The 14,632-nt window shown below is 37.4% G+C and overlaps 1 protein-coding gene across 2 annotated transcripts in view; it reads left to right on the plus strand.

The window, feature by feature from the left end:
• Positions 1 to 14,632, plus strand: part of FGF14 (fibroblast growth factor 14) — a 423,162-nt gene that overhangs the window by 324,988 nt on the left and 83,542 nt on the right. For both annotated transcript variants that reach the window (XM_009288242.2, XM_019474322.1), the window contains one exon: positions 446 to 549. In XM_009288242.2, the coding sequence (XP_009286517.1) occupies positions 446 to 549 (104 nt within the window). The remainder of the gene's footprint in view (positions 1 to 445; positions 550 to 14,632) is intronic.

The raw sequence follows: 14,632 nt of genomic DNA on the forward strand, positions 1-14,632 counted from the left end.
AAAAATGCCTAAGAAAATAAAAAGCTACTTGCCAGAATCAGAGAGATATGTTTTCTGCAGGGTATCTCACAAGTGTTACCCTTATGATCAGTCTACATTGATGAAGGAACTGTTGGGCACTTTGACTCTTTTCAGATTGCCTGAGATACTCATGTCTGCAGTGCTGCACAAATGATTACAGTCCAGTCTGCTGTGCTTTGTATTTGCTAGTTAGCACTTGTGCCAAATACTGAACTATTGCAGGACTTATTGCTGGATAGATACTTAGGCCTGAATTTTAAGGATTAACTTCATTAGAAGCAAGATTTACAGAATTAATTTAATTTTAAAATCAGAAAAACTTATTTATACAGGGAGTAGTTTTCTTTCTTTTTACTAATGATGTTTATTAGAATATTGTAGTAACCATAGTAGATTCATATCTGGTCATGTTTTTTCTTCACAGCGTTATTCAACCTTATACCAGTGGGACTTCGAGTTGTTGCTATCCAGGGTGTAAAGACTGGGTTGTATATAGCCCTAAATGGAGAAGGTTTCCTCTACACTTCTGTAAGTATTTTTCTGAACTCTGTTTAAGAGGCACAGCTGAAGTTGAAATCTACACAGGAATGAGACGCATATTCACTTTCAAGAAGTTCTATAATGTCTATATATGGATATACATATAGTACACACACCTGTGTACCCATGTATGTATGCAGCATATCTATAAATGGGATACAGTAGAAATTACTGTGTACTATGTATGAAAGTCTGCGTGTTAACAGTCCTAAAAAAACATTCTGTAGAGCTCTTCTTCTGGTAGGCTATACTGGTACTGTGCAATACACCACAAAGATTATTATTTTCAATTAAATTCTCCAGACTTTTTAAATAAAGACCTGCAATTATTTTCTTAGTGACTTGTTGATCAGAATCCAAAGGCTGCTCCAACAGTTACTTTTATTGATAAGACTAACAAGTGTAACTTCCGTCTAAAAAGTCATTAACAGCCTTACAGTTTATCACCATAATCTTGTAATTGTATGCTTAGCACTATTGATTTTTTTATTTCAGATATCAGGAAAATAAAGGGTTTTGTGAGGGACTATATCTTTGTAGAGTGATCAAAGTTTAAGAAAAAATCTTTTGAGTCACAAAGAAGACTGCTGGATAAAGTGATCGAAAGTCCTCAGATTGTTTAAGATATTCCAAATGATTTAATGCTAATCACTCAATGTGTTGTTATGAATATAAAAATCCTCAGTTTTGTGTAAATTTACTGTCTTAACCTCCTTTGAAAGTCAAACAGACTTTAATATGAACAGGCAGTTCTGTCAGATATTAACAAGGTGGCTTAAAGGATTTTTCATTACTACATTTTTATTGCCGTCTATGTTGAATTTATTTACATAGTGCTTTTTCCATTTTTTACGTCACATAGTTCTTAATTCCCCATTGCGTTACAATGCACTGCTTTGTTTTCAATGTCCATTGAAAGGAAATTGGACAGATTAACTTTCTGATGCCCTGAGAGAAAGTATTCTGTTTGTTCCAAATATACAATTGTCTTGGAAAAGCTAATTAGGAAGAAAAAATTGAACTAATCTTGAGTGTCAAAGTCAAAACAAAGAGAAAATTCCTTCTCATAAAATGTCTGCTGGAAACTCCAGCAGTATGATCTAAACCATTTATTTTCTTCTGTTCAAAATAAAAAAATTCTCTCACAGGAAAACATGCAATATTTGCTGTCAGAAGGAAGAAAACTAGAAGAAAAAACCTAGAGGTATTAGAGAAAATGCATTGCTGACTTCCCAGTTCCATCACTTCATGCACGGAGTTCATTTCAGTATGATGGCATGAACAGTACTTTTTTAATGTGTTGGTACAGTTAAGAGTACATTGTTGCCCAGCACTGTTTCTGAAGTGAGTTCTCAGTCCTTCAGAAAGAAGTACAAATTTCAGGAAACGTACCAGTTTCCTGACAGGTAATTCTGCACAGGGAGGGACCCTGCGTGGACGAATTCTGGCATCCACCGCGTTTATGTATTATTCTGGAAATGGTCCAAGTTAAATGAATGGTGTCATCTGTGGAAGGGAAAGGAGGGGAAAGTACCAGGCAAGATAAGAAGAGATGGCTAGATCCAAACTTTGAATAGATGTGAACCCAACCTTTAGAACATCCTCGGGTCTAACGCCAGTGTTTCTATGTCTTCTTTTTGAGCAACAGAGATTACTTAGGTTGTGATGAGTCTCATGGATATAAATAAAAGATTATGTATAAGGAAAATGTAATCCACGTGTTTAATGTTCTGCAGGATTCTATATTCTTCATTGCCAGTAACGGCAAGATTTTTGGACTTGATGACTTCATATATTTCTGTAGTTATTGGCAACTTGTTAAGTACTTCTGAATTTTGTCCTGTGAATGTTCTTATGTTTTGAGTGTATTTCACTTAAAAATTTCTTGGGAGAGTGTCTCAGTCTGTCACTTTACCTTGTGTGAGGTAAGGAAACGAGTGTTTTTGAAATGTACTGCTTACTCTTCCTCGTGCAGAGAATGAAAGATGAGTGACCCATTAAGTGACAAAGAGATGTGACACATTAGAAAACTCAGTGGAAGCCTTTAGTTTTGCTATGTCTACAAAATTATTTTCAACTTACACTTTTGTCAAGTTGAAAAGTAGTAATATTTGGTAATCTAATGCAAATTTAAAGGTAGTGATTTCAAAACATCAGTGCTGTAATACAGGTTTGATTGTTTCATATTAATGTATTGAAAACATTGACAATACATTTTTGTCTTAGCAATTGCCTGCTTTCAGCTTAGAGACTAATGCATTTGAAAATAAGAAGACAAAGCGCCAGAGAGGTCTGTCTTCTCCCTGAGGATCAAGATGAAGAAATACTGCGTGCAGCATATTTTAAATACTGTCGTTTGTAGAAAAATATTCTTAACCAACCACTTTCTATTACTGTCTTGTTGGTGGATTTTTTTGACTCTTTGTCACGGTTGTGTATCTGTTGCACCTGCAACGCAGAAGTTCTGTATTACATGTCATATATATTTCTCCCTTGGCTATTCAGGGGAGGATGGGAGAAAAAAGTTTTCTAAGTTTCGTATGCCACCTGTCATCATTGAAAAAAAGTGCCACATAACAGGAATGCTAATTAAAATTTACATATATTTAGATATATTACCAATTTCTTATAACCATTTAAAAAAAATGGAAGCATGCACTATAGACTAAGTAGCATTTATAGTCTAAGTTGAGACCCAAGTCCTGTATAGTCCTTCTCTGCAGAATACCTCAGTGCCCCTTTTTCCATTCACAGTATATGAAACCCATAGCTTGTGAGCATATCTTATGTGTTGACGCCTCTCTTCAGAGATTGAAGGCCCCAACTCAATTATTTTTATCATAAGCTTCACATGATGTGAACTAATTAAGCAACAGCACTGACAGGAAAGGTATTATGTGTGACCCTGCTTTCTCTGATATTCGGTAAGAGGGAAATGAAGGTACTGTGACAGACCAGTTTTACATATAGATTATCAAATGCAGATTTGCATTGTTTTCTTGCTTTGGTTTTTTTTTTTTTTAATTTTTAATGGTTGTTTGTGTCAGTTTGGGAGTACCTTGTTTTTGTCTTATTTTATTCTGCCATATTTAAGATTTTTTCAACTAATTCACAGAATTAGAACTAGAAAAGAAGTGCAGAAATATCATAGAAGAGTGTTATGGCAGTATTTCTTTCTGAGCACAGAAATAGAAGGACAGCAAATTGTGTAGGAAAGTCAGTCTCAAGAGCTTTTCATACCTATTTTGCCTGCTGCAGCAGCTGAGATTTGTATTCTGTCCTTCAGGGATTGATCGAGTCAGGGTCCCTAACACACACCATCAAAGTCTTGTTGAATAAAGGAGAAGCAAAATCTTTGGAGTTTGATACAGCTTTGCAGAATTCCTGAGAGAAAATACTTTTCCAAAATGATAACCTTATTTTTCAGTGCATTTAAAGTAATTATTGTAATACCATGGTTCGTTATTTTCTATCATATAAAATATGAGAACAGGAGCCTTGTCACATTCGGTGCTCTTAAAGACTATCCAATAAGCTCACCTTTATTGAAGTTTTGGTTTATTGCATCCAACTTTATTTCTGTGTGTGTATGTATACCTATACTTACATATGTATATCCACTCATAATTAGGATGTATTTATTTAGTGACAGCTTCCCAATTCTAGGTGTATGTTAGTGAGCAATGAGAATTATAAAACTGAGTTGAAATTTATTTTAGATGGATTAATGAACTGTGAATAATTCAGTATTTATGACTGACTTTATCACTGTGAAAGCTAGTTGGAGAAGCTAGATTTTTCCACAAAGAACCATCTCAGTTATTAGCAAGATTTTTGACATAATAGTTATGGACTTTATATGTTAAAGTCCAAAAATATGCCTTACTGCTCTCTCACCTTTGGAAAGGGTGGGCAAGATAAGGTTTTATTGCCAGGATTGATCCTGTCAAAATCAAAAGGAGTGGAACTGGCTCCATGCACTGAAAAAATGAGCACAGCCACAGGGATTCTCCATAGGGAACAGGTATTGCCTGCAGCAGGAAGATGACAGTGCAGTACACAGCAGAAGCTTTTGTTGGTTTTGATGCTAATTTTGGTCAACTCACTTTGCAAAAGGTTCGTTAGTTCAACTTTCAGGGGGGCTGCAACTTCTTGTTTTTCTTCTAGGACTTTCTGCTATCATAACAGTATGAGCTCAGAGGTAAAACTTACAATGTATTAGTCTGTTTTATGATTCTTATTTTCCTAAGGTGAGGATATGAGAGTCTTCTTGGATTATATCAAAGAATTTCTCTCAAGAATGTATCTGGGAGGGTTTGGAAGGGCTATTGGGGGTATTTTTCATCCTAGGAGCAGTTTAGCAGGGTGTTACCAACTTTTGGTGGCTACCAGAGTAAGGGAAAAGGGAAAAACTAAAATGTAGAAAGGAAAAAATTCCTAACTCTAAAACACCTTTACCTGCTTGTGCCTCCTTCTTCGTGTTTCCTTTTTAACCATTTCTTCCATCAGTTTTCACTGAGACCTGAGATGTGGACGAAACCAGAAAGGGCAGAGTACGCCTGTGATATTGTCAGCAGCAGATATTAAAGTCATAGCAATCCACTGCATGGTTTCCTAGTAAGGCTGATGAACTACAGAGATGCTTTAAAAGATGACTGAGCCTGCAGGGCCAGGTCTGAACTGCCCGGTCACCTCTTCCAGCGTGGTGCCTGGCTGGAGTTGTGTGCTGTGGCTCCAGAGCTCCTCTTCTGGGTATGGGGCAGTGGGAACCTCACTGGGAGGGTGTAGAGAGCAATGGAGAGACATGGCTGCATTTCTGGGAGGTCTTACGAACTTTTTATAAAGTATTTCAGAATTAGGGACAGCACACTACTCGCTTTGCAGAATAATCTTCTTGTAAGATGGGGGTTTGTGTTTGTCTGCCACAGTACATGGTGTCGAGGGTGTTGGAAGGGTGTTGGCTGGATAGTGTTTCTGCGGCAGTAAGATGTCAGTCTGTGTCACAGCCTTCATGAATGAGCGAAAACATCAATAGCTGTTGCTGGGAAGTGTATTTGTGATATCACTCTGGCAACTCTTACCTGAAAGAAAAGCCCCTGAGGGTTTCCCCTGACATTTCAGCAGCTTCCCAGTGCTGGTATTTCCACCACTTCTTTAAGCCCACATAATTGACCTGTCTGAGGAGAACAAAATTCAGCCTCAAGGAAGAAGATAGGAGCACAGACAATACAGCCTGCAAAAGAGAGAGAACGGAAGTAATCCATATTTCTAGTATCTAAATCAAAGTCAACTGAAAAATGTTTCTGGTAGCTTTTCATAGAGCCTCTCTTTGTGCTTTGGAACAACAACGCTTAGCATGTGCAGTACTTTGAAGGTTCAAAGGTGCATAAAACCTTATAATAAACAGAACAGAAGGAAGTTTAAACTAGGCAAAACCAAAGAGGAAATGCGATGTTTTAAAATTCCTATTTTTTCACAAGAATAATCAAAAAGAGGTTAACATGACATCGAGGCAGCATTTTTCTGTTGCTTTTGTGTTGTCGCAGTATAACAGTGGTTGACCTAGGTTTTGGCAAAGATTGTTCCCCATCTTGCAAGGTACTGTAGAAATAGTTAGGAATATATCTGTTTAGAGAGACGTGGACAAATACGAGCTTGCTCTATGATTTTAAAGAGGTAGGTTTTTGTTCTAGTAGTCAGAAGTATACTGAATAATAGAATAGGGTAAATCTTGTCATTCTTGAGGTATCTGTGGTTTTGTGAACGTAAGCACATCAGAGTGGAGTGGCTCTTTAATAATATTGTCATCAATAGGAAACGCGATTTTCTTTCTTATGTCAGACTTATGCTTTAGGGTCTTAACCTGCTCCCACGCTCTTATCTCCCAGCATAGACTTCACGAAGGCAGGGATAGGACCTTAGTTCACTTGTCATTATCTGTGTCTTGGAACTACTCTGGCACACTTTCGAGAGAGGAAAATGGGTGAATTTAATTATTTGAAAATCACAGCTTCTGATAAAGACTTTTGAAAACTAGTTATGTTAACAGTGGTATTTTTAAGAGTGTAAACACATAGACATTATGCAAGCTCCATCAGCTAATTTTAGGGGCTTACCACTAAAGTGCTTTCTTATGTATGAATACCTTCTTTGCATAGCCTGTTATCTTTTATTCAATTTGTTATCGGTTGGAAGGTGGCCTTTATTTGCTTCATATAACAAAAGTTTGTTTGAGAGGGGAGTAAATAGCACGTTTCAGGGCTGTGTTCCTCTGTAAGCTGGGCTGCATTGCTCAAAAGGTAAACAAGTTCAGCATGTTCCAGAAGTAGTTGAAATACACTGACAGGGAGGAGGAAAACATCTGCATGGTTTATGCTTATTTATATCTGTGTTTGGAGGTAGATAATTTGTCTCTCAAGTTGCCTGCCAAAAATAAATACAGGAAATTGTTAATGTATTTATTTATTCTATGGTGGCACTGAAGGAACAACTGATAGCATAGCCCTGCTGTATTGTACAAAATAGTGCCAGATCTCCCTGCTACAGAGTGTAGTAGAAAAGGGGTGTAAAACACATACTAAGCCCATGACTTTTTTTCAGTGGGTTAGGTTTTCTGTACATTTTTTGATTGAATATGCTGAAGCCAATGTTTTCACACACAAGATAAGGGAAGAAGGAGGCATGCACAGACACATGAGAGTTCGATGGGGCAGGAGGGAAGTGAGAAGGAAAGAGGTGAATAGAATGAGGCTGACATGAGGAGACTGTGATAAACAGGCTTTTAAGAAAGTGGAGAAATAGCACAGTTGAGCAGAACAGAATTGTAGAAAATCCTATGATGATATCATCATTGTAGAAATGTTTATGATGATATCACCGTTGTTTGAGTCTGACGCTCAGACTTGTTATTACCTCTCTGAGTCGTTCACATGCAGAAATGGCTACTATTTGAACTACAGTTCATAAACAATACTAGTTAAAGAAATATGCTACTTTGAATATATGAAAAGATAATTAGTTCTATAAAGACACAGTATTTGTGTGGCTTCTTCATCTGTGGCAGCTGTTTCACCCTCCTGCCATTTAAACGCTATATTGGGGGTAATGACAGAATTTGACTCAAAACTTGCAGTTATGTTTCTTGCCACTAAAACCAAATATGTGTGTCCTGTTTGGTTCATTTATGTCCACAGTATCCTTGACAGGACTTAGCTGAAATTTTTTCTCTATAAGAAACACTTTCATATTTGCTTAAAATATTTATTTTCCTTTCCCAAGTTTATCTCTCATATGCACATGCAAAAAATCTCTTGGTATATGTGTTCTCTTTCCCTAAGATTACAGAAATGTACACAAATGGATCAAGGTTAAAAAGCTGCTCTTCCAAGCTTCTTGTCAAAGCATGGAAGATCACAGAGTCAGCAGCTGCAGTTGGATATTTTTCAACTAATAATTGTATGACAAGGAATAGTAACTGTAGGTAGGTATGCTAAAATGAGGTAATCTAATCTCATGCTTCAGGAAGTAAGATGATTACCACAAGGATCAAGAGGAATGCTTTCCTCAATATACAGCATCGCTTACTGTAGATGCGCGGAAGGAGGTTTGCCTCTGAACTATTGTGCAATGGTCACAGCCAAATGCTGAGCACAGGCTTGATGGACAGCAGCTTAATCTAGTCTGTCAAATTTCTGCTTCTGGCAATTTTGTCTCTCATGGTAACCTCCTTGTATTTTTGGCCAATGTTTGTTTTGTTGCTTAAATACAACTACACTTTTCTGGATGTTTCTTTACTCTCAACTTTGTTGTTCTTAGACATTTGGGGTTGTCTGTAACCCTAATTGTTGAATGCTGTCTCACTTTGTATCGTATAGTCTTCCAATACCCGTCTTGTCTTCTGTTCTTTTACTTCCCTGGTAATTGTCACTGCACAAGCAGAAGGATCATGTTTGAAATTTCTAATTTTCTATTAATTACTATTTAATCTTATTCATTGTATCAAAGTATGAAAAGTAGCTACCAAAGATTTAAAACCTCTGAAATTTTAGACAATTATCAAAAACATGTTTCCAAAACAAAACCCTACTACTTCTTTCCATTATTGGTTAATGAATATTCAAAATATTGAAGACAACTGTAGATGGATTTTTTGGTAAGTTCAAATCCCTTTCATAATAAATTTGGTTATTATGGTGTAAAGAAGACTTCTCACTGCATCTTCAAGATTTCCAGGTAAGAAACAAAAATTAACTCTGTGTGGTGCTGTCTAATACTGCTGTAGCTGCATAGTTAATGCACTTTCAGGGCTATAATGTTATTCAGGGCTATTTCCAAAAGATATATGGCTAGATGCCAAGATAGATGAACAGAAATGAACTATGAGCTTTTAAATATAAAGTCTATTTAAAAAAAAAAAATCTGGTGGGCTGAAGAATGGCTTTAGTCAGGCAAAAAATGTGCTTTCATTATGCAAGAAAAGTTCAGTATTATCTTGCAGAAATGAAATAGTCAAATGCATATTGTGTTAATTTTTAATAGTTTCTCTAAAACTTCTAACTAACTGGATCAGAGTATTCAATTTATATACCGTAATATTAACATAAAAGAGGAAAATGTTGTATTTACCTATGTAATTAAAGAAAATTATGTAAGCATCCTATAACTTCAGGGAGCTTGGTAAGGCACCTTACATATCCTATAATAAGATGATGTGGGCTCAAGTATGGAGTATTAATTTATCATTGAACCTTTGCAGCACAATTCTGTATAATGGATGGTCCTCAAGATTGAGCTGCAAAAGAAGGACAGTATATTCAACATGTTATTGTAGTGTGCAACCCTACACAATAGGGCTTTGTATAAAAGATATGTTTCTATAAATACCAAATGTTGAAAAAAGCCACAGCAGTCTTCACCGCTGTTGTAAAATGAAAGAATTACTTGCAATGCAATAGCCATAGATGTCTTTTGTATTAGTATTATATATGTTAATGACTGATTTATACTTAATATCCATTACATTTTTGGAACAAAACAGGTTTCATATTATTCTTGATTTTTTGGGGGTCTTATTTTGCCTTGCTGTTATACACATTTATTTTCTTGTTGCAGCATATTCATTTTTTCACTTGAATAGGCAAGTGTGTAGCTAAGATTAGTGAATGATGGTCAGTGATAAATTTATATCCCCTGTAATCTTCCCATATGCCAAGTGCCCCTGTGGAAAAATTTAGGATGTTTCAGTTTCTTCCCCCCTGGTGAGGCAGCTTTAGCCGTGGGCTGGATCCTGCATGGAAACTTGACCATCTGGGCAGGCCCCTAGAAGTGCTGATTCTGCATGTCCTGACTAATGACACCTTACCCTGACCTCTTGCTTGTTGGCAGAGCCTATTAATCTGGGAGCTGCATAGGGTGTTCATGGCCCCCTGTCTCACGTGTGTGTGCTGGTGGGGGACGGGGGCTGCTTCCACCAGCTTTTCCCTGTTGGATTTTCTGTGGCCAGGGACTAGATATGGCATGCATCTTTGCAGAGCTGTGACAGTCTGTGGGTGAATACATCCACATAAATGACTGGGATCATCTCTGAAGCCTCCTCATTCCCGTGGGACTAAACCTCTCTTTAAGGGTAAGAGACTTTTTTTCCCTTTAGCTAAATTTGTAGTTAACTATTTGCTGATTAGAGTTCACATACAACGTAAATGAATGTGTTAGGACTGATTTTTAGTTGTCTATACAAAACTGGCTAGGAAAGCAAGCATCCAGTAACTTCTTGTACATAGTTGTAGCAAGCATCAAGTCTTCATCTCCCTCTTGGTTTCTCATGTCAAATTCCTCAATCCTTCACTTTCTCTGCTGGCAACTTTCCCTAACAGTGGTTCCTGGGGTATTTCCATGGATAGTCCATGATCATATGTGCTCATTTAGTCAGGTATCATAGACCTTACAACCTACTTTTGACATTTTTCTTTGTAGTGTGACTCTTTCCTGCCTTCTCGTCTCTCCCTCATTTGGGACACTATTCAGTCACCAGAGAGGCAGTTTTAGGTGGAGACAGGTGGATACAGACCTCCAGGAGCAATGTATGAGGTTCATCTGTCTTGTTACTTGGCCAAGCACTAGCTGTGGCGTGGCATCAGAACAACACCTAGCGATGGTGGGGCCTTTTCTGCCCATGGCTTAGTGTAATCACATGCATCTTCAATCAAATAAAAGTTCCAGTTTGAAATTTGTGAAATAGTGTCCGGATATTGGAGGACTCTGAAATTCTCAGAAGTACAAAGTGTTGGCCTAATTCTGATGCTAATTACAATTGCTGATCTCATAGGTAACAGGGTTGACATAACTGAGCTCTTTCAAAAATCCCTCTTGCAAGGGTTAAACTGGCGAGGTTTATTGTGCAATGTTTATTCAAGACATTCTATTCACTGTCAGATGAGAAGCTCTCTTCACTGATTCCTGTTGACTTGACAAGGATTCTTGTTTTTTAGCAGACTACAAATACAGCCTTGGGGACATACTGTCTCTCCCCGAGGGTGTCTCAAAAGAAATCATAAATCTGTAGAAAATCAGCAGTCAAACCTGAATCCTGCACTAAAAGTGTTGGAGTAGGGGTGAGTAGACGACTCACCCCATCGTGTTTGAATTCACTTGTGACTGTTCTCTACATTCTGTTCTCCTGATATGTTTGTCACTAAACATTTTGTAATAAAAAGTGACACGATGCCACTACCTGGCAAAAAATGAACCCGTGGACTTAATATGCAGGATCTGCAGGAAAACCCTGTTCTTTGAGTAAGTGAAACAAAAAGCTGAAGTCGTAATTCCTTCTGTGCACCTGTGGATTTCTTTTTCCAATAGCACGTCACGTTGCGGATAGCTTTGGCTTATTAACAGGATGATAAATTTTTTTAGCATTGCCAGACATTTACATTATATTACTTAATCTGTAGTGTGATTGCGGCTGCAAAGCTGAAAACAAGGTGTTTCAACACGAAAATGAAATACCAGTACTTTGCGGCCCCACAGATGTACACAGCTAAAGACCTAGAGTTTTCCACAAAAGAGATGTGATTGCCTAATTCACCATGGAATTGTTTACTTATTGAAGAATTGCCTAGCGGCTGGTGAATTTTAAAGAGATAGGGAAAGGGTTTTATACCACAGGCACAAAACAAAATACAGCCAACATTTCAAAAGCATAATATGTTCTCTTTTTCATGTCCCTCTTGGCCAGCATCTGACTTCCATGTTCTGACTGATGTCCCCTAATGCAACCCTGTCACATTGCCATTCAGGCTACAGGCCAAAACTGAGCACGGTCCAGATCATCAGGAAAGAGAATAACTCTACTCCTAAAAGTAGCTTAGAAGATGTTAAGAAAAGGTAGAAATATAAGGGTTTTTTTATCTATTTGCCAAGTATTGCTACTATTTCTCCCACCAGTGTTTTATATTATTGGCTGAGTATAGCTTTATTAAAAAAAAAACTAAGGGTTTAATTTTTATTAAAATTTTAATTAAAAAGTAGACCTGCCTGTGATTAACCACATTCCACAATCCTTGTTGGTATTTTTTTCTTTATCTTAGAATGTGTTTGGATGTTCCCTGCCAAGGGAAGAGCAAGGAGCATGTTACTGCGATAATGTGAGAATAGACTAGTTAGACAAAAAAGTAAAGTATAATTAATCAAGAATAATCTGGAAGCACTATCTCTGTAAATTATTGATGTTCTCAGGGAGATATGAACTGAAAAATGTATTCTCTCAGAACTCAGTCACAGTTGTAATTTCATACTTTCACAAGAATTACTTTTCTTTTTATAATGGCATAGAATAATTTTTAGATTTGGTAGGAATTTTTCCATTCGTTCCAGTGGGATCTGTAGCTATTGGGCTATACTTCAGTAGGTACCAGAAGGATTTGGATAAGCGTAAGCATCATTCTCATTCAGCTTCTTCTTGAACAAAGTGTAGCAGGGAGAATCCCTCTGTTTAACTCAACATCTGAATGCTGTTAGTAAAAAGTATGTTTAATTTCAACCTGCATACATTGTGCTTTTTTTCCCCCCTCTGTTTTCTGGAGAACTTCTTTTAAGGCATAGGGTAAGAGAGCAAGAGGCTGCATTTAATATTCTTCTTCAACACTTATGTTGTTCGTGAGGGGGACTGAGTTGACTTTTTTCTTCTTGACATTTGAAGATCAGGAGTGTGCCCTTGTCTCTTCATTTTCGAGTATCTATTGGCACCAGCAGCAAAGGAGATGAAGGAACCGGCCTTTCAGGCATTGGAAGTGACAACTTCAGAAGCATCAGCTGAGGCAAATCTATCACCCATTTAGCATTCATTTGAGCATTGAAAGTGGCTGAAGGATAGCCTTTGAAAACAGAATAAGAGATAAAATTGATATTTCCCCTTAATACTTAGAGAAATTTCACTGCATCTTTGACAGCTGACAGCATCCTTCCCTGTGCTATCCTACTCAACACTGTGAAAGCCACTTTTCTTCAATTGACATGATTAGAGTAGAAGATAGATCAGCTGATTTTTGATTTCCAAAGATTATTGTATGGAGGTGACTGCTCTATAGATGGCATGTGAGGAATAGCGAGATAGCATCTAAACTACCGTGTCCGACTCACAGTTTTGGATGTATAAGTATGGCATTGAGAAAGAAGGAGGCAGAAGAAAGGATTTGGATTAGATGACTGACAGGTAGATCATAGTAGGTTCACTTCAAACTCTGCCAATCATATGAAAACAGTCTCACTAGTAAATTTTGCCTGAAACTACTCAAAGCAAAAATAGTCTGGCTTGAAATTGTTGGAATTACCCTGATAGGAAATGTGGGGGCACTGGCCATGTCAGATGCAGACAAGATGCAAAGTTCACACAAAGTGTCCTTTTATTCTGGCAGATCACAGATTTTGTAAGCTGTGAAGAGGCATGTTCAGTTTCATTCGTCTATAGATACACCAAACTCGGAAATACAGCATGGAGTTCTTCAGTCCTGATCTTAAAAATAAATACACTATAACCTTGTTATCCTCATGACTTTAGTAGACTACAGTGTGTGAGCCTAGAGTGGTAGAAGTTTCTTGGACAGATTTGTGGAATGAAACATTAGTCATGGAAATGTGAAGAAAACATTGATGATGGGTTGTGTAACTGAAAAGTCACAAAAGAAGTCCATGAGTGTAACTGTTAACTTATGATATTACTGAATAAAGGAATGATGAATAATAGCTGTGATACTGTAGCTGTTCACAACAGCAATTCCTGAGTTTTAATGGGAGCAGAGGAAAGTTGATTGTGCTCAAACATCACCTGAGTCAGCAAAAGAAGTGTTTTTTTAAAACATCTCATTGTACTTAATACAGGGTAAAATGAAAGACATAACTTATCTTAATAAATATTGTCTGTTGTCCACATTAATGGAATTTAATCACAGTATTGCAAAATTAGTAGTAAATACTAGAAAATCTTGTTGCTTGGTTAATGGTTTTGCAGGGCAAAAAGTAAAAATAACAACTTGTGAAAATTAAAATATTTTTATTTAAGATATTGTTGTGGTTTAACCTCAGTTGGCAACTGAGCACCACACAGCCACTTGCTCACTCCCCCCCCACCCCAGTGGGATGGGGGAGAGAAACTGAAAAGTCACAAAAGAAGTCCATGAGTGTAACTGTTAACTTATGATATTACTGAATAAAGGAATGATGAATAATAGCTGTGATACTGTAGCTGTTCACAACAGCAATTCCTGAGTTTTAATGGGAGCAGAGGAAAGTTGATTGTGCTCAAACATCACCTGAGTCAGCAAAAGAAGTGTATTTTTAAAACATCTCATTGGACTACTTAATACATAAAATGAAAGACATTACTTATCTTAATAATAATAGTAATAATAATAATAATATACAAAGCAAGTGGTGGATGCACAGTACAATTGCTGACCACCCGCCAACAGATGCCCAGCCAGTCCCTGAGCAGCGGCCCCCCCCCGCCCAGCTTTCCCCAGTTTATGTACTGAGCATGACGTCACATGGTATGGAATGTCCCTGTGGCCAGTTTGGG

Source organism: Aptenodytes forsteri, unplaced genomic scaffold (genome assembly GCF_000699145.1).
Source record: "Aptenodytes forsteri isolate BGI_AS27 unplaced genomic scaffold, ASM69914v1 Scaffold123, whole genome shotgun sequence".
In the NCBI taxonomy this organism is placed as follows: Eukaryota; Metazoa; Chordata; class Aves; order Sphenisciformes; family Spheniscidae; genus Aptenodytes; species Aptenodytes forsteri.